Source organism: Stegastes partitus, unplaced genomic scaffold (genome assembly GCF_000690725.1).
Source record: "Stegastes partitus isolate 25-593 unplaced genomic scaffold, Stegastes_partitus-1.0.2 Scaffold681, whole genome shotgun sequence".
Classification (NCBI taxonomy): domain Eukaryota; kingdom Metazoa; phylum Chordata; class Actinopteri; family Pomacentridae; genus Stegastes; species Stegastes partitus.
In genome coordinates, this window is record NW_007578412.1 from 280,706 (window position 1) to 299,674 (window position 18,969).

The following is an 18,969-nucleotide window of genomic DNA, read 5'->3' on the forward strand; positions in this document are numbered from 1 at the left end:
GTGTATAGATAATGGATGGATGTTTATTTCAGTACTCTATGGTACTATTATTTCAGCAATCCAAACCTGTTCAGTTTGCCATCACATAAGACTACTTGAGCACAGCCAGACTATTCTCTGTGTAGAATAGTCTGGATCATTCGGTTATAGGGGGGTAAAAGAGCTTTCTGGCATGTTGATATTTCTTTAAACCAATTACAAGCGTCTTGCAAAGAATTGGATGGTGTGTTTCATCAAAATAGCATTGGAGGAATAGTATTGGTGGAACATTTGCATGCATGAAGACAAGCACTGTCATTAAAATGCATAGTTCACTGAAAAAAATAGCGGATTATTACATCATGCAAAACATAGGCAAGCGTGTAGGTTGCTTCCCATAGCGAAAGGGATTTTGAAAACAGTAACGCGTAGATAGCGCGACAATAGCAGGCTGATAATAATTACAGCCTACATCCAATGAGTCAGACTACATCGGTATCTCCCAGTTGACGAGCTGACGTTGGCAGATAGCTGCCATTTTTATTTGACTTACAAGATTACTGGATTGTCAAAGTAGTTACTGATTAGTTTCCTGTTGCCTGAATGGCAGGTTTATCTCAGTTTGCACGTGTTTATGAGTTTTAGTATTTATTGGAATCGCCTCTGAATTGCTGGGCTGTCATTTCTTTGAAACAGAGCTGCAGCCGTGTGTTATTTGCTCGAGCTGCACATTATTTTCTAGACAAATCAATGAATCATTTTGTTTAATGAAAAACGCCAAATATAATCTCCCACAGCCTGTGGCGATCTATTTTGATTCGCTTGTTTTATGAGACCAGCAGTCCACAACCCAAAGAGAGTTTATTTTCCTTCATGTGTGATGCAGAAAAACATCAAATGACCAGATCTGAGAAAACCACAGCGTCACATATTTGCCTTTAACAAAATAATTGTTGGTAGTTGTACTTAGAAATCAAACCACCACCAAATTCATGTGAAGGGGAAGCTACTGGATTTGAAGATCGAACATGACTGATTAAATTCAAGAATTTCTTTTGATTTCTAGCATGTTTTTATCCATCCACCTTTCCATTGTCTATTCACCGCTTAATCCTTGCTAGGGTCGTGGGTATCCCAGCTGACTCAGGGTGAAGGCAGGGGACACCCTGGACAGGTCACCAGTCTATCACAGGGCTACACTTAGAGACAGACAACCAAGCACACTCACATCCACACCTGTGGACAATTTAGAATCACCAATTAACCTCAACATGTTTCTGGACTGTGTGGGAGGAAGCCAGACAACCTGGAGAGAACCCACGCTGCACGGGGAGAACATGGAGACTCAGCGTGGAAAGATCTGATATGTTTTTATGATCTTCTTAATATTTAAGGAGAGACTGAACGTATCCAGCGGGCGTACCAAATCGGCTGAACAATGTACTGCGGTAACGGAATTTTGCTGCGTTTTAAAGCTCAATACATTGATGGCACTAACCTAAATGTGTCTGTGGTACAGGCTTGAAATGTGTCATGACTGCACAGCTGATGCATGTCTTTACTCATTCAGGAGACAGTTGCTGATTTTAATTTACTTGTAATTTGATCATTTACCATATTTTAGGCAAAGTTTTGGTAGATCTTGTATTAGCAGTCTTTAGCTTTTGTGATATTTGAATTCTATCATTAAAAAAAAACAACATTTTTTAACTAATATGGTTTAAAATTGTTATAGTAATTGAGTCTTTTTAATTATCTGATCACAGGATTTCACACGCACATGCTGTAAAAGGTGTGGCTGCTACCTGCAATTAATAGTAACATTTCCCTCCTCACCTCTTTGTAGAGGACACACTGTACTGTGTGGGGAATCTCAGTTCTGGCATCCTGACAAGACGTTTGCTTTGGCCAAAAATGTCAAATTAAAAATATGACAGCACATTGGCTATAGCCTCTGGTGTATTGTTTGTTCTTACAAGCAATTTCCCGTAAACTGGGGTCACATTTAGAGGAAAGACTTCACGGCACAAATATTATCAGGGTTCAATTCGTGATCTGTTTTCTTTCTGCTGAAAAAAAGCAGCATGATCGCAACTGGCCTGTTTCAGCATGTATGTCACTGTACAATATCTAATGAGTATCAGTTTTAATAAGCTCTGTACTGTTATGTGTTTTAATATGCAGAAATAGTGAATGAAGGGAGCAGGTACTGGATTACTTATTAGACAAAGTGGTCATACATTCATCTACCAAACTGTATACTCGCTTTGATCAGAACAATAGCTGTGATACAAATGGTGAGACTTTCTGCCAGAGTATATACTGGTTGAGGAAATGTGTGTGATAACTAGCCAAGTGTATTAACTAGAAGCACAGAATTGCACTGTAGCTCCACGAAGCATTTTAGTCTCTTTCGACTTTTGGTTTTTTGTTTCACAGCCCACAAGTTTACTGCATGACTCAGTCAAAAGGTTGATCTGTTTTGATCAGGGTTGATGCTGACTACCAACAATCAAACAGACCGAAAGTAGATATTTGGATCTGATAATCATTTTCAGTAAAACTCTAAATCAGAAAACAAAAAATTAGAACAAACTTCAATATTGAACGTAGCTTTGTTTTTGTTTTCAGCATTTATCCTTCAGAGCTAACCGGTTATTATTGGTGAGGTGTAACCGATCAGATAGTGGTGTGGGTAGGACGTTGCTCGAATGGTGACTGCAGATAAATGTGGGCAACTGCATCAGGGCTGAAGTGACCCAATTTAATTTAGTTTACTGGGAATCAGATGACAGAAAATAATGATACCAAGAATCATAAAAAAATGCTGAATATCAGAATATTCAATCTCACTTCTTTCATCAGCCCGGATCAGTTCACGTCCGGCTTCTGTTTTCAGCCAACACACTCCGATTAACCTGCTGTTCTTCACCTGCCCAACACCAAACAGTTAGCAAACTTGCTGGTCAACATCTAGCTGAAGATTCACTTATTTTTTTTGTAAGTAAAGTGAACCTGCGATGGTTCCCAACATGTAAGCCCCCACGGCTTTATAGAGCAATAATCTGTCAAGTTGCCATTGAGTTCTTTTTTCTCCAAAGTGACATTTTAAAGGTCTTTTGTCTGTAACTGTCTTTACTTAATCATTTTTACATCAGATTTTTGCTAACCTACATCTAATTGCTTTTATTTTTAGCACACATTTAGTGCAGTTGAATATTCTGTCTCTATTTTTAGCGAGCCGGTCGATCCAACACTCGTATCTCTTTTAGTGTAATATTGTACCTTTTTCAAAGCAATTAACTCATTTCCTGTGTGTGTGATGATTTTTTATAGTCATTGGTAATAAAAAGCCATCCCTTCTGATAAAATGAGTCATGAGTGTGCTGTAGGTGGGTGAATTGTTAAGAGTCCATGCCCTGTAGTATGGCTTCTCTCTGAAGCCTGCCACTTCAAGAGTGGGAGGGAGAGTAAGCAATAGAGACGGAGTGAGTGAGTGAGGGAGGGAGGGAGGAAGGGAGGTATGTCATGCACTGGATTACAACCAGTATGTGTTTGGGAGACAGAGACTGCGGCTACTTTGCAAGGCACAGAGCTTTAACTCAACTGTAGACAGAAGTTTGAACGCAGTTTGATTCAGCGCTTGTATAGGTAAGAGAAGTTTACTGTGAATAGTAATTTTTTTTTTTTTCTTTTCGTGGAGCTGTGTGCAAAAGGGGGTGTGTCTGGGGAAAAAAAACAAGCGCAGGGAAGTGGGACGACAGCACTGCACAGTAAGAACTACTATCCAGTTTCAAGTTTTGTCTTTGCCAGCAATGTGTTGTTGTTAAGTCTAAACAGGAGGAGGTGAACACTGTGTCCATGTTTCGTCTGACTGCCTCTGTGTGTGTGTTACTCTCTGTATAGTAAACTTAAACTGAGCGCGCTCCACTCCCTCTTCACTGAGCTTGCATATGCACAGGAAGGAAGAGTGCTGTTACTTTTCATAGCCATTTAGTGAAGTAAGTGTTTGGTTTCAGGCTGCTCAGTGTTTCACTCTCTCTAATCATGTATTTTGAATGTTTAAGCTTTATTATGTGTGCAGCCGCTGTAGCAGTGCATGGCACTGATATCTGATATTGCTCTGTGTCTGCACAGGCGGCACAGCATGAGCAGCACATTACCAGCAGATTCAGATTCTGTCTGTTTCTATGTGTAGGCACCGTATTGAGCTGTAGGTACCTGCTTTTTTTTTTTTTTTGAACCACCCCAATGCACAGTCACTGTAGTTACACGAGTAAAATGTCAGAAAATAGATTTGAAGTGTGAAAAAATATGCTTCGGGCATCGTTTACACAGTCTGGTGTGTCTGCAGTATTTCAGAACCTCACAGACATGCTGTTGGGAGATCAGAGTATCCACCTCAGCACCTTCTTGTGTTTTGGGTGTGGAGAGTTGTGGAGTTTGTCCACGTCTCCTGTCTGTTCCTCCTGCACTTATCTGTTTGACTGATAATCTTATGAGGAATGTTGAGTTTGTTAAAATCAGAGTTTCTTCCAGCAGGTCAGGTCAGGACAGCTGATCTGCTCCAGGGTTTATATTGTGGTGTCAGACTACAAACATGTATGTGCATGTCTGTCTGCACGACTGCATGTGTGCACCGTGTTTACACTGACTTGACCTCATTTGTTGAGAGCCCTTCTTGTCCCAGGCAACCAGTGAAACAGTCGATCTCTATGCCTTGACCTGATACTTTCTGGACAACTGTTGGATTGCACTGATTGGGAGTTAATGTTGGGTCAGTTCTATAAAACAAAAAAGCACATCCATGCTGAACATCCTCGACGGCTTTATCGTTTAATGCCAGCTTTCATTCTGCATGCTGTACTTTAGACCAAGAAGGTCTGGCATGCAGCCCTTTACGCAATCACACACACTCCACAACCGCCCACGTACACACAACTCTGAAGGTAGTGTGTTTTTATGTTGGCAGGAGACATCGCTGGCACGGCAGAGCCCAGTAGACAGGAGGAGAGGGAGGGATCTGAAGAGGAGAGCCCAGACTCACTGTCTACAGCACTGGCTGACAGCATGGTAAGCCAATCACACCATTGAGGAGGGGATTGTCTAAGTTTGTGTATAGTCTGCTGCAGATTGGTGTCTGTTTTTAAACCCGGTACCTGAGCTGAACTCCCCACCTGATTTCCACGGGGTAAAACGACAAGTTGGTACTTCACACTCGTCTCTTACAGGAAATAGCACAGTGTGGCTGCAGGCCTAAACCACTGCCTAGCAACATGTTAAACAGAGTGCACTTCTCAAACTGTGGCAATTTTGTAAACTTAATTGCACATATTAATTTATCAAGTGTACCCACTGTCCATTTTGGGCTTTTTGTCTCTGTCGAACTTTATAATCAGAAATACCGAAACGCTGATTATCACTTAAAAATTCAGCAACACAGTCTGTAAAGTTATTTATTACAATAGGATGCAATATAAACATTGTGTTTGTTAGATCTTTGTAAGCAAGACTTCATTAGTGATCAACATTGCTAAAGCACTGGCCACATTTTACCTTCAGATGTCAGGCTCAGACCTTCCAAGAAGTACCTTCAGCTTGGACTCAAACAAGTTCATGTGGGTATGTTTGTTGTGTGGGAAGCCAGTGAGGGATCGTACATATTTATTGCTACGTGAGTGACACCTGCTGTTACATTTCAAGGTGTGGGAGAGTGTCTGATCTCTCCCCAGCCCATACAGTCTTGTAGAACATTATTCAGAGTGAAGTAGACTGTCTTCAGGAAACACTTCCCCTCAGTGATAGTTATCTCTGCAGGGTCACTGCTTTACTGTGCTGTTGTTGAGATACATGCTTCTGCATCAGTAAAAGTGCTGTGTAACAGGTAGCAGATGTTACTTCTCTTTAAAGTAGCTCGCTGCCACGCGTCTCCTGTACATCTCTTTTGGAATCGGTCCAAATGCCGGTAACCTCCTATTCAAATGAAGAATCCCACAGGTAGCTCTACTGGATAACAGAGAATGAGGTCCTGAACAAGGCAGCAAACAGTTAGGTCTTGATAGTAGCTTTGAGCGCTAGTGGTGGAAGTATACACCTGATGTGATCAAGGCATCAGTCTGCATACATATTCAAGTTGTCCACTGATCTGCTGCTTGCCCTCTCGTGGACCTACGGGCTATTTGGTTCTAAGGCACAACTAAGACTAATAGTTTTTGAGTCACTATAGTCAGTAAGTAATTAGTTCAAAAATAAGGAGCTGTAATTGTACTGCTTCGTGCTTCTACAAGCACTTTTGTTTGAATCAGTGCTTCTCGTGGAATGCTGAGTGTCAGATTTTGCTGCATGTGAGACAAGCAGCGGTTTGTCTAATCATGCTGCATTCATGGCCCTGAGGGTTGGAGTTCTACTGAAGCACAGCAAAAATACTGTGCAAAGTGCAAGATTACTTGTAAATCACAACGCTACTTACATTTCAAATTAGCCACATAAGCTGTGCATTTTATGGTAATGAATACGTGACTAGATAAACCTGATCAGTGTCTACAGTATATTTGAATCTGTTTTCTGAGGTTAGGAAACGTGTATAGACATGCAGAGCTTCGCAAATTAAAGAGCCAAATGCATTTTAGCATGAAATATACAAAATACGTTTGTAATGTGCTTTGTGAAATTAATAGCACCCTTACACCCAGTAATTATGGAGAACCCAGGGCACCTGAGGGCCTGTCTGTTTGTTGTTTGCCAGCGAGCACACAGTGAACGTGCTTCACCCGGAATAGAGCGTACTTTAGGTGAGAGGGGAAGCAGTGACCAGATGAGTGACAAATTCCTCTTCAAGCTAATGGGCAGAGCTTTTATGGGACATAAGTAGGAAGTGTAACAGGAGGATGTGTGTCCCGACGTTCTGGTCAACTGGGTCGACTGAATGTCACGGTGGCAGAGTGCCCAGCTCTCAGCCTTTTTATGGAAGCTCTGTGCTTAATTGATGGCGGGGCTGATGAACAAATAATGTGCCCGCCGAGGCACGTAAGCAAACAATGAGGACCTCCGTGTGTCCTGGGATAGTCCTGTGTTGAAGGTAAGTTTTATACATTTCAAGAAACCATAATTTTGCTGACTTCTGCTTTCTCAGTGTGTAGGTTAGTGTGTACTCTGGTGTGGCTGGGTGTGGTCAGAGGTATGCTCTGTATGAGTAACCACGCTCAAACAGCGATGCCAGGTGTACTGAACACACCCAGTACTTCAAGCACTGCTGATCAGCCACATCCCTATTTGAAGTTAAGTTTTGATTCATTAATACATGCACCTTAAAAATTGCAAGTGTCAGTACAGGATGGTATAAAACTACATTACCTTTTTAAGTAGCCCTGTGGCCACAGCTACTGATATTTCTATTCGACTTTAGTTGTTGTTGATCTAAGAGTTATATTCTCAGGTGGGATTGTGAGACGTTTGTTCCAGCAGTTTGTTCCACAGGTAATAAGATCCTTTTAATCCTGTCTTGTGAAGCAGCTTTTAATTGCTTCCCAGCTTCAAGCTTTTTTTTTTTTGTTCACTGAAACAAAACAGGAAGTATTGAGTTCATACTGTTGTCCACTCATGCTGTCGCATTGTTAGCAGGATAATGCGAGCATGGAAAGGAGGACAATGGGGTTGTTTTTTTAACCCGACCTCAGTACCCGCAACACATTGTAATGCAATCTTGAAGGGGTTGCGTGGAATTAGAAAGAGAAGTTAATGTGACAGCACCATGCAAAGACGGACGTTTCTGTGTCACTGCTCGGCATGATGTCACCTTGTTGCACAAGAACTCAGTCACCTGGATGTTTTTTTTTCCCCTCCTCAAAACGCACTAAGTAGCCACCAGAGGCTGTCAGTCAGGGTTGTAGTTCAAGCCGGATGGTTCATTCAAGGTTGTTGTTAATGATTTGAAGGGACCTCCGCTTCTGTCATTGTTTAACTTTGCTCTGGTTTTTTTAAGTCTGCCTGTCACTTTTCCTCCTCCCGATTCATTTCAGATATTTGTAACTTAGTCATTTCATGTCAGTCAGTGCTCCGTGTGAGTCTTTTTTTTTTTTTTCAGAGCCCGTTTTGCATGTATGTCTAATCTTTTTATCGTTGCCTGGCAGCCAGTCAGAAAAGTTACACAGGCGAACAAATGAATTGGGTCATCTAGATGTTAATGCTTGATAGAGATTTTAATGGGTGAAAGGTAAGAGTTGCAACAAAATACTTTATGCACATACTAGCTGTATATTGCACTCATTTCCCCTACAATATGATTGAAATAGATTTTAAACAATGAGTCGAAATGCCTGGACGTTGATACTTGTTGCAGCCTCCAGATTGCTAATAGTATGACCTGTGTTGGTTCTGTGTATGACAGGTATGCAAACTATGTGCTGTAGCCATGTGCTTCTACATGCATTTCCAGAAATATGCAAATATTTTCTGTTGTATCTGTCTATAGGCATCCTGTCTTGGCTCATGTCTTATTTATATCCCCCTTCTATAGCCGTGTGTCAACATGTAGGCTGACACCCTGCATCGGTGACTCGCTGCCCTCCTTTCCTAAAATAAAACCTGAAACACAAGAGGCCAAATCTGGTGCTCACTTTTGCGCTTGGATCAGGCGGCGCTGGGCACGCAGAGCGGGGAAATTTAAAGCCCAGTATTTGGACTGAGGGACTACTCATCCATTTTTTTTTTTTTTTTACTATATTTTGATATATTATAACATGTCTAACTGCACTTTTTAAAAAGCTGTTGTCTGATTAAGTTGTTGGACACTTTGCAATGACAAAAAATAAATTCCACTCTATCCTATTAGGCTGTTCCTGAAGTCTTAAAATGTCCATCCAGCTTTTTTGTTTGTTGTTGGTCGGCCACTGATAAACTGCGAATATTTAAAAGCCTGACGTGTGCACCTAATTTAAAGGTTTATAGTTAGAAATTAAAGATAACAAAGGCACTTCAGTTTGCCGATGGAGGTTTACGGAGACATAAAACGTCAAATGCTTTTGACAAGTTTATTCACAAAAATTATGTTCAGTCTAAATTGATGGATTTTTTTTTAAAAGATATAGTTGCTGAGGTCAAATCTCAAAAGTAAAAAAAAATCGTCTTGCAATGTTTTATTGTCTCACTAATATTATTCAGGGAAAACCCTCCACACACCCAGAATTGACGAGGTGGCACTTGTCGGTCACAGTGTTAATCATGGGGATTTTGCCAAAGGAAAAAAATAAATAAATTTGAGACGCTGAGCAGTTTTCTGTCACATGACATCACAAGATAGAGAAGCTGCTCTCGCTCCTACAGTGGAGCTTTTTCTCCTTCTTCTCCAGCATCTAAGTAAACTAAAGCATTTGTGCAGTGACGAGCAGCTACACTAATAAAAAAAAAAAGATCCTTTTTTTATTTTTATTTTTTATTGGGTGAAACTCAAGTGCGTGGGTCTCGTTGTAATGCTCGAATTCACTTCCTTATTTTGCTCGTGGAAAATAATTACAATAGGTCACAGGTGCAGCATGTGACGTGAAAATGATTCTCGGTAAGGCTTCGCTTGATTTGTGGAAGTGCATCTAATAGTAGCAGATGCATGCGTCCATTTACCAGATGAAATGGAAGTGATACTGAACGCAAGTGCAATGCGTCACGCCCACTCCTTTCTAATATGTGGCCATACTAACAGTGAGCACAACAGTATGCATTGAGGAAATTGTGACATTTTGTTAATGTGTAAACTGCATTAAATAATGTTTGTTTTTTGTTCAAAAGCCGGCTTCAGTGAGCTGTATAAAACAGAATAACTTTGAAATTAGTACAATATATTAACATAAAACTGATATTTTAACACTGGACAGCTCTGTACATGTTCTACAGGATAAAAGATAAACAAAAATGCAATTTTTTCCTATTAAATGATTGCCAATAGTCTTACAAGAAAACTACCCTTATTAACAAATACAGAAACAACATTTACAGTAAATAGTCAGCTATTAGATATGCAGGGAAAATACATTTAAGCCATCAGGTTGAATGACACGCTAAGATTTCTTGCTTTGTGTAATATATATCCGACGTGTCCTATAGTTGTGGCTGTAAATCATGTATTCACGTAGTTTTTGCGCATGAACATACTGCAGGTTTTACTGCTTGCTGATGGCCTCATTTTAATAAAATTGTAAATATCATTCCTTTAGTATGAATGGCTCTTTGAGCTGTAAAGCTATAAAGATATGTTACAGTTACTGAAGTACAAAAATGATAACATCAGTTGTAATTATACTCACATGCTGCCCATATTCTGAGATATGTGTTACGCTTAAAGCAGCGTCCTAAATGTAATAATACAATCCACTACCTGCTATCCTGTTTTCAGGCATATGTAGCCTAATTACCAGCACCTTCAGTATCGGTTCACCTTCCTTTGTGTGGATATAAAATGATAGTGCACCCTCACAGGTAGTCAATGAATAAAAATGACTGAGAGCAGGTTCATCTACAGAGCAGTAAAACTAATCGCTTTGAGCTGGGTTCAAGTTCAAAGCCCTCTAATACACTTAATATCAGGGTTAAATGGAAAAATCTGCTGTGTTTGCACCTAACTCCAATAAATAATAACAATATACTGAAACCTCCATGAAGATTCATATATATCTCATAGTGACGCTCTACCGTCTTACAATTACATTACACGACCTCCGTTGGAAAAATTAATCCTATTTTAATATTGCCGCGTTGCGCACGCAGCTTATGCTGCACGTACTATGCTATACGTGTTACGTAATGTGGGGTCATACAGCTGTAGGTGAGTGGCTGTCACGACTCTGCCAGGGAGGAGGTTGGGGTAAGAGGGGGGGAGGGAAGGTATGGTGTACAAAACACTGTATACGCCATGTACGTTCAGTGACCTTCCCCGTTTTATAGATACAGTAAGATGCCGCAATCAATGCTCCGTGCAAAGATGCGTCAGATAACGCAAAGAAGAAGCTCAGACACAGCGAAGAGCAGGAGATAGTCTGTAGAATGCTGTGTCACCAGAGATCTCCGCATAGACTCACTCTTAACACCCTCCCTCCTCTGTCCTCTGCCACGTATTTGCCTTCTGCACAAGATCAGTTGCTGCCAGTGCAACGGTTTTGCGATGGGACACTGTCCAACAACTGGATGAGGTGTCTCCCTGCGCTCAGTGTTGCCTTCAGGTCGTGTATTTGTGTTCAGCGCTGTCCGTGCACACAGTGCCTCAGCGACGGCACAGTTTGCACTGCGGCTGATGTGAGACGGTGCATGTGTGGCGGTCGGAGCATCTTCAGTTTGCCGGCGATACACTTTAGGCTTTGCCACCTCGTTGCCGAGGGAGAAGCATATTTATGAGGAGATGTCGGTGAAGGGTGAAGAAGGAGGGAGTGGGGGAGGAGTAAGAGATGAGAGGGAGACGGGGGAGAAATGCGAGCATGTGAATGTGAGAGAGGGAGGTAGATGCGCATGCAGAGGGTGGAGCTTAGCATCAGGCAGTTCCCTCCGTCTTCCTTTCTCTCCAGCTTTCTCTTCTCGCAGTTTCCCCCCATCCACTCGCTACAGTTGAGCCACATCTGCAGTTATTTCATCACTTTTGCTTTCCCGTCAGGTCTCACTCAGCTGATCCGCTGGACTGCTGCTTTTGTTTGTACCTTTATGGACTATTCTCCTCCTTTTCTCAGCAGTGCAACAGGGGCTGTCTTCAGACGCCGGCGTGCTCGTTCTCCCCTCTCTGGGAGCGGTGGGAGGGGGGGGTGGGGTGGGGATCCTGAATGAGAACTGGGACGGGCGTGTTGTCCCATAGAACCTCTTGAAGGGGGAACGTGGAAAAGGTCGGTCGGGGGGGAGGGAGCGGGGTGGCGGCAGGCAGAGGGGGTTCGGAGCAGACGAGGCGTGGAGAGGCTGGGAGAAGAATGGTTATGCCGGCTCCTCGTGCTCTGGTCGTGCTGCTGCTCTATAGGCTGCGTGTCATTCAGGCACGGCCCTGCCCCTCCTCGACATGAGCCTCGCAGGAAGGGTGTCCTGCTCCATGCTCAACTGCTTTGTAAGTCCACAGGTTTTTATTTTGGTGTTTCATTTTGTGTGTGGTTTGTGATGGGTGTGTAGCAGAGCCCGCCCCTCCCTTACCCTGCCTTCCCATCAGTGGGGGATGGGGGGGTTGGCGGAGGGGTGGGGGGGTGTTGGTCGCCACACGTGAGCGCTGCAGCTATTAAGTAACGACACCGAGTCCGTGCAAATAATTGAATTACCTCAGTGTGTTCTCGGGCATGAGATGATGAAAGGCGGCTTTATTGCTGTCATTCCTCCCCCTCTGTTGTATGGGGGGGCTTTGAGCTGCCGGTATGTTGATTGGCAGGGAGGAGAGAGGGGAGCCTGGGAGGAGTAGGATGGGTAAAATGTTTATGCTGCTGAGACTGAGCACATTGTGCACTCGCCGCTGGAGCCTCAGAGCAGTCGAGTGTGTTCACTGCAGTGGAGGACCTGCATTAAGTTAGGAGGTCCTATTGCACTGTAAGGGAAGACTGATGTAGAACAGGTGTTTCTCTTGGTTTGCATCTCGAGACCGAGTAGTAAAACGGTCGACTGCTTAGGATCAAGACAGGATGGTCTCAGCATTATGTCACGGGGCCTAATTTAGCCGATGCTTCACGCGTTGACCTCTGACCTTTCAGGGGTGTCCACTGTCTGCGCCCATTAGCAGCTAAGTCTCCTTTTCAACTACACACTAAATTCCTTCACACACTGACCTGCCAGCTATCCCGTGGTGTTAGCCCCCTAAATATATTATCTGACTTGTATAATTTAAGGCTGATAAAAACAGCGTCTGGTAACTGGGTCAGGGTTCGTTATCATTGAGAAATACCTATCTACAGTATATGGCATCAAGTAGAAATAATATTCTAAAACCTGAGTAGCACTCGTTTAGCAAATGGTTAAAACAGTTTTAAACTCAGTGCAAACATTATTACCATTAATGAGCTATAGATTTTGCAATGTCTGCAGCCATGTTAGCATCTCTGTGAGGTTATGCTTTGAGCTAAAGGCTAATCTTAGCATCACAACATGCTCCCAGTAACAGTGCAGACATCTGATGTTTACCTTGTGTGCTATCTCAGCTAAGAGTGTTGGTAGTTGCTAATTAGCACTCAACACAAAGTACAGATCAGGCTAATGTAAATATCATTTATTTTGCAGGTATATAGCACGCCATACAATGTTTTTAAAATGTGATCTGATGATGGTTCTAGATGGAAAAGGGATGACCAAAGAAAGTGCCGTCCTTCTGTAGGGAAATGTGTGTTTACCATGTTTCATGGCAATCTGTCCAGCAGTTATTGAGACACTCTGCTCACAACCACAAATGTGAACCTCAAGGTGGTGCTGGAGGAAAAGTCAGGGGGTCACAAAAGTAAGTAGGTTTTTTGTCCTCTAGGAAACATGTCTGTAAAAAATAACTTTAATAGCAATCGTTCTGATAGTTTTCAGATGATTCAGAGTCAGCCAGAGGGTCAGAGCTGCAGACTGACAAATGACTAGCAGCAAGCAGTAGTACTTTTTTTTTCTAGACAATATTTATGGTGGTATCTCTCCCTTTTTGGCATCACACAATGTGATGCTAACACGTATAACATATTGATTTCAGCATGCCAATAACATTGGGCAATCCATCTTTCTTGAAAGCGTTGTTTGAGGAGTTATCGGGTGGCTCAAGACAAGTGCGGCTCCTGGTTCAATCTCCTTTCCCGTGAAAACACGTCGCCAGGCGTTACACAATTTATGAACTCTCTTTAATATGTCTGTGCCGCAGCTGAGTCGGCACTTCTTCTTCTGCGTCACTGTCTGTATAATTTAGTATCCACGACCTCTGTGACTTAAGTGGATCACAGCCCTGTCAGTCTTCTGCTGTGGAAGGGGCTGCAGTGTTTTCACAGTCACAGGCATTGTTGTGATCCGACATCATTGGAAAAAAAACATCTTCAGCTACTGTTGCAATATACCAAGTTTATCTCCCTCTGCGATATGTTGTCTCCACTAAATGGAGCTATAAAAAGCTTAATTGAATTGTTTAAGATTTTTTCATGACTAAGATTCTATTACAGCCACTAGCTAAATGAATTAGCAGTGTAAGTAAAGCCGAAAGCTTTATGGAGATGTGCAAGTTTGTATGCCTCTCGTGTACCCTGTTGGCACCTGTGATGGGTCTGCTATCATTGCACAGTACACAACCACAACACTGAATGAGCCATCACGATCAAAGCGTCCTAATAGAAAACTAAAAACACAGAAGTGAGGCAGAAGGTTATAGTTTCAATTTTTTTTTTACTGAAAAGAATAGTATTTAGCCATTAGTGTGTTTTCTCAGTGTCACCAGCATAAACCTTTACTAACCTGTATGAAGATCTTTTTTTTTGCCTTTATTATTCCAAGCATTTACTTTGCTTATTTGTGTTTTAGTTGCACTAATATTATGGAACTATGTTTACTATCAACCGGCTCATTTCGTTGTTTAATTTACATATTTTTTTATCAGTATCCTACGTATGATACTAAAGAGAGTCTCACTGTGCCAAAAAGTGTTTCTCCAACTTTGAGTGTTTCCGATGAATTCTGCTTACTTAAAGAATACCTTGCCCCTGCCGGCTTTTCTCAGTACTTGGAGTACAGCCCAGTTATTACACTAAAAGGGGATTGATTCTGTAGAACATGGTGGTCTATGAAATATTAACATAGTCACAGACCGGACAGGGAGAAAGAGAAGTGCGTTTGAAGACATTTATCATACCCCGTCATCTTTGATCATGACCTTTTACTTACACTTGTACTTCCCTTAACTCTATTCGGAAAATAATATCTTTGTCTCAGTTGGCTTTTTATTCTGCCCCTATCCATCCAGCATCTGTTTACATCCACTCTTGTCTCGTTATAACTACCTGGCATTTGATTTAGGGTCGTCCTTTACGTTATAAACTTCGTGCCAAGTTGTGTTTGTCTCATTTATCCAACACAGTGAATCACTAGACGGTTAAAAGCAGACACATAGCTGCGTGTTGTCCACAAATTCAGGAGGTCACCTCTGCATCATGTAGTGCTTCTCTAATCTGCACAACTCTAGGACAAAGCCCCAGTCAGATTAAGTAAATAATCTGGTGAGTAAGGACAGCAAAAATGTTACCAAAAGCTTTGGAGAGAAAGGGACTCTGACTCTAAAAAGAGGTGGTTGTATCCATGGCAACCAGACACTTATTCATGAAGACTGTGCCCGTGTCTTTTTCAGTTTCTCTACCTATTCTACCTCTGTGGTGTCACATGGCCATTAGGCTGATATTTCCATTCACACATATCTAAAAATCTCTGGAAGACACTTTGTCTACTCATGCTTTCCCCCCCCAGACAAGTACAACCTTGTTTTTAGTGCATCCAAGCTGAGCCCTGCATGTTATTTCCTCTGCATACACACAGCTAATGTGCTACGTCACGGACATCCAGTCGGCTGCTACGGTAGCTGATATCAGAGCTGATACTGTTTTGGCAATACATGTTACATGTGCTATCAACTCTGACATTTATATTTGATAAATGCATGGAGGCGTATGCGCGCATGCCTGTCAGCTCCAGCTTTTTGATTGCTGGTTGGACAAAGATGGGGGAGGGTGCGCAGGCTCACAGCAGTGACGAAGCAAAAACGTGTCCGGCACAGGACAAGCTGTGCTCCATCTTTGAGAGTCGTTTGGAAGTGAGAGCATTTCTCTTTTCCTTTAATCTTCTGTAAGCTGATTGTGGACACAATGCAATGGATCAAAAAATCAGGAAACAGAAGTGCTTCACTGCTTGTGTTTGTTTTCAGACGTAATGACTTTTAAGCCCGCTCTTAATCAAGTGTTGTCTGCTGCGCAAAAGGACTTATGAAGCTGAAATATCAAGGTTGTTTGCAGGAGAGGTCTCAGTTGCTACAAGTCTTTCTTCAAACACTGCTGCACTAATGTCTGTGCTTCCATGCCGTTCAGTGCATCTGTCTGTACCTGAAATGTCTCTCTCCTGTTGTCTCTTTAAACTATCATAATAACTTGGTAGGTAAGCTGTTTGTAGTGTCGTATTTTCTTTGTTATGGAGCAAAAAACAACTCTTTGTGGGCTATTTTTGCCTTTTTAAAGTCCTGAAGTACACTGTGTTCCAGCAGGGCTCTTAGAGGAATGCAATGTCAGGGCTGCTCCATAGGAGAATTAAGTAAATGGTGCCAAGTATCTACCAGGTAGTGCAGCACAAGATGTATACGAAGCAAGGGACCGGATGGACTATTGATGTGGGACGTGTGTGTGCGCGTGTAAAAACTGGATGCGCTGCCTCTATTAACTGATTGGCATTGAATTTCTTTGGGGGAGGTTCTATGTATATAGTAGCATCTGCAGTTATTTATGACGGCAGTCTGCCACACCACAGTAAACTTTGTTCCGATAGCAAATGGGTCTGTGCCTGGATGGCAGTCTGGTGGTTCAGGCTGCCTGGCAACAGTGTGTGAGACCAGCCAGTAATGACCTGAACCTCCCAGGATGCCTCTGACTGATGGCCACTGCCATGAGCCACCTATTCTCAGGTGAAAATAAGTAAAACTGATGATGCACAGCTGCCTCATAAGTCTGACGCTGAAGGCGACGCAGGCCAAAGGTCAAGAGATTAGTGAGGCTACTCTTCAGGGAGATTTGAAGGAGTTCAGACTAGTTTGAGGTCAACTGCAGCATCTTTTTCTTAGAGAACCACCACAGTTTTAGTTTTAAAGTTAGGATTTTACAATGAGATTTGGCGTAACGCTCAGTATTTGTTCTTATTGCATGGCACACATCATGTGATAACGTTTAGATCATAATTACTAGCAGCCATGTGGGGAGAAAAACATTCACACCAACCTTCAGATTGTAATTCTGAGTCAGATATTAAGCATGATAAATGATTAGCAACAAGCCTGCAAGACAACCATCTGGCAATACCACGCCAATAAAATATTAAATTTAATACAAGTCCAATCATTTTAAAGGTGATGTACACAGTTTGACTTTCTCTTGTTAACTCAAGAAAAGTAGCAACTCAGGCTATTTATCTGGTGAAGCTACAAGGCCAGAAGTTGAACAAATTAGAAGTTGACCAATATGTTTCTACTGATTCCTATATTGATTAATAGTGTTAGTAATGAAGGAGATCAATAACTGATAGCTGAAACTGATTTATATATTTGCAGTCAAATTTTAATTCTTGTTGTTAAACTTTAGAACGACACAAACTTAAAGAAAAAGAGAACTTTTTGTTCTTCTTAAACATCAGCAGCTTATTACTTGACATGTAAGAAATCATATCATGCTGTGGGAGAGACATTGCTTGAGCGTTGCCTACAGACAGACAGAAGCATGGACATCAGAACCAAAACAGCACTTTTCATTTAGTTTTAACAGGAATTGGTTAGTAAAATAACAATGCTGATTATTGGGGCAAAAACCGAGCATTTGATTCGATAATCGGCCCGGCTGATAATTGGTCGACTCCTTGAACTAATCACCCTGGAATAATCCGTGAACTGGAGGTTTTCCTGTTCTTCTTGATACACATACGTTGAAGGGACGCAGCTTTGTGCTACAGAGAAGCCCTCATATGCTCACCTTGAGTGTGTCTTATATGGAGATGGACAAGGCATCATTTAGAGGAAATGGAGCCCACAGTAATGTGAGGCAGCACTTAGCAGTGGAGCATCTTTTAGCCAGTGTAGATATTTCCTTTTGAAACAGCCTTGACACACACCACCGTGACTGCAATCACCTCCATATATTACAGGTTATGGTGTAGACACAGCAGGTTGGCCGGCTTTGTGTAGTGACTTATCACGTTAATCTCTCGACACACACATTTCCCAAACCCATAATAAGCCATCGACGCAAATGGAGTAGAAAAACCATCCAAAGAATCCTCTGAATGTCGACACACGTGCTCCATGTCCTCAATGGACCAAGATCTTAGGCTGCAACCAACTATTATTTTCAATATTATAGTAAGCATCAATTAAATGTTGTGTGTAAAATGTCTTCAGATTCCTACATTTGAACCACACTCCAAAATACCTAAAGATGTTACATATACCATCATGTATGCCAAAGAAAAGTATCACATCTTCACATTCAAAGGGCTGAAAACTGAAATAACGTGTATTCAAAAAAAAAAAAAAAATTGGATTATCTGATTGTCAGAGTCATTGCTGTGTAATTTTCTATTGACCACTTATTCATTTCAGTTCCTCTTAGACTCCCTCCTAATGTCTTCCCCTGGTTATAATCGACTGACTTATTGTTTGACTTGATTGCAGGAGGGAGGTGAGAGAATCTTACTCATTTTATTGTTTGAAATTGGGACATTTACAGAATACTGTAATTAGGAGAGGAAATGACCGTCCTTTATAGTCAAATGAGGTTTTAAGTTGTTGTTGTGCCAATGGATTGCTTGAAGGAAACAGTTACACAAGCTAAAAAATAATACAGCTTTATGTGTAATCCTATACTCTGTGATGTCTGTGGCTTTGAAATCAGACAGGGACATATTGGTGATTTATAAGGAAGGAGTTGTCACTGTAGGGAAACAGGGCTCTCCATCTGTCACCAGTCAGCCCAATGGGTGGTATTCTTATCGTGTGGTTTAATTACCAGCTTGGACCTTTGGATGACAGATGTAATCACTGTAAACATGGCAGGAAGCAGACATCAGGGGGTTCCCTGCTATACTGTATGACATTTTGTAATGTTGTTGTGTTTTTTTTTGGTCTTGGGACACATAAACAGTCAGTGGATACAGTCCATAGAAATTAGCCACCCGGTCAGGACTCCATTTCTGTTTTCATTAAGAAAACCCAATGACATACGGTCATAGTCGGATGGAGAAGCCCAATCCAACAGAGTCGCAAAGGTGGAAGTGTTTAGGCAGCCAGCAACCAAA

General features: G+C 41.9%; 1 protein-coding gene across 3 annotated transcripts in view; it reads left to right on the forward strand.

Moving 5' to 3' along the window:
• mtmr4 (myotubularin related protein 4) overlaps nt 1-18,969 on the forward strand; it is a 44,150-nt gene that overhangs the window by 1,147 nt on the left and 24,034 nt on the right. Inside the window, exons 1-2 of one of the 3 annotated variants that reach the window (XM_008290542.1) lie at nt 3,565-3,630; nt 4,952-5,052. In XM_008290542.1, the coding sequence (XP_008288764.1) occupies nt 5,050-5,052 (3 nt within the window). In that variant the 5' untranslated portion in view covers nt 3,565-3,630; nt 4,952-5,049. Of the gene's footprint in view, nt 1-3,564; nt 3,631-4,951; nt 5,053-11,937; nt 12,047-18,969 lie in introns of those variants that run through there. The other 2 variants (XM_008290541.1, XM_008290540.1) reach the window with 2 other exon arrangements.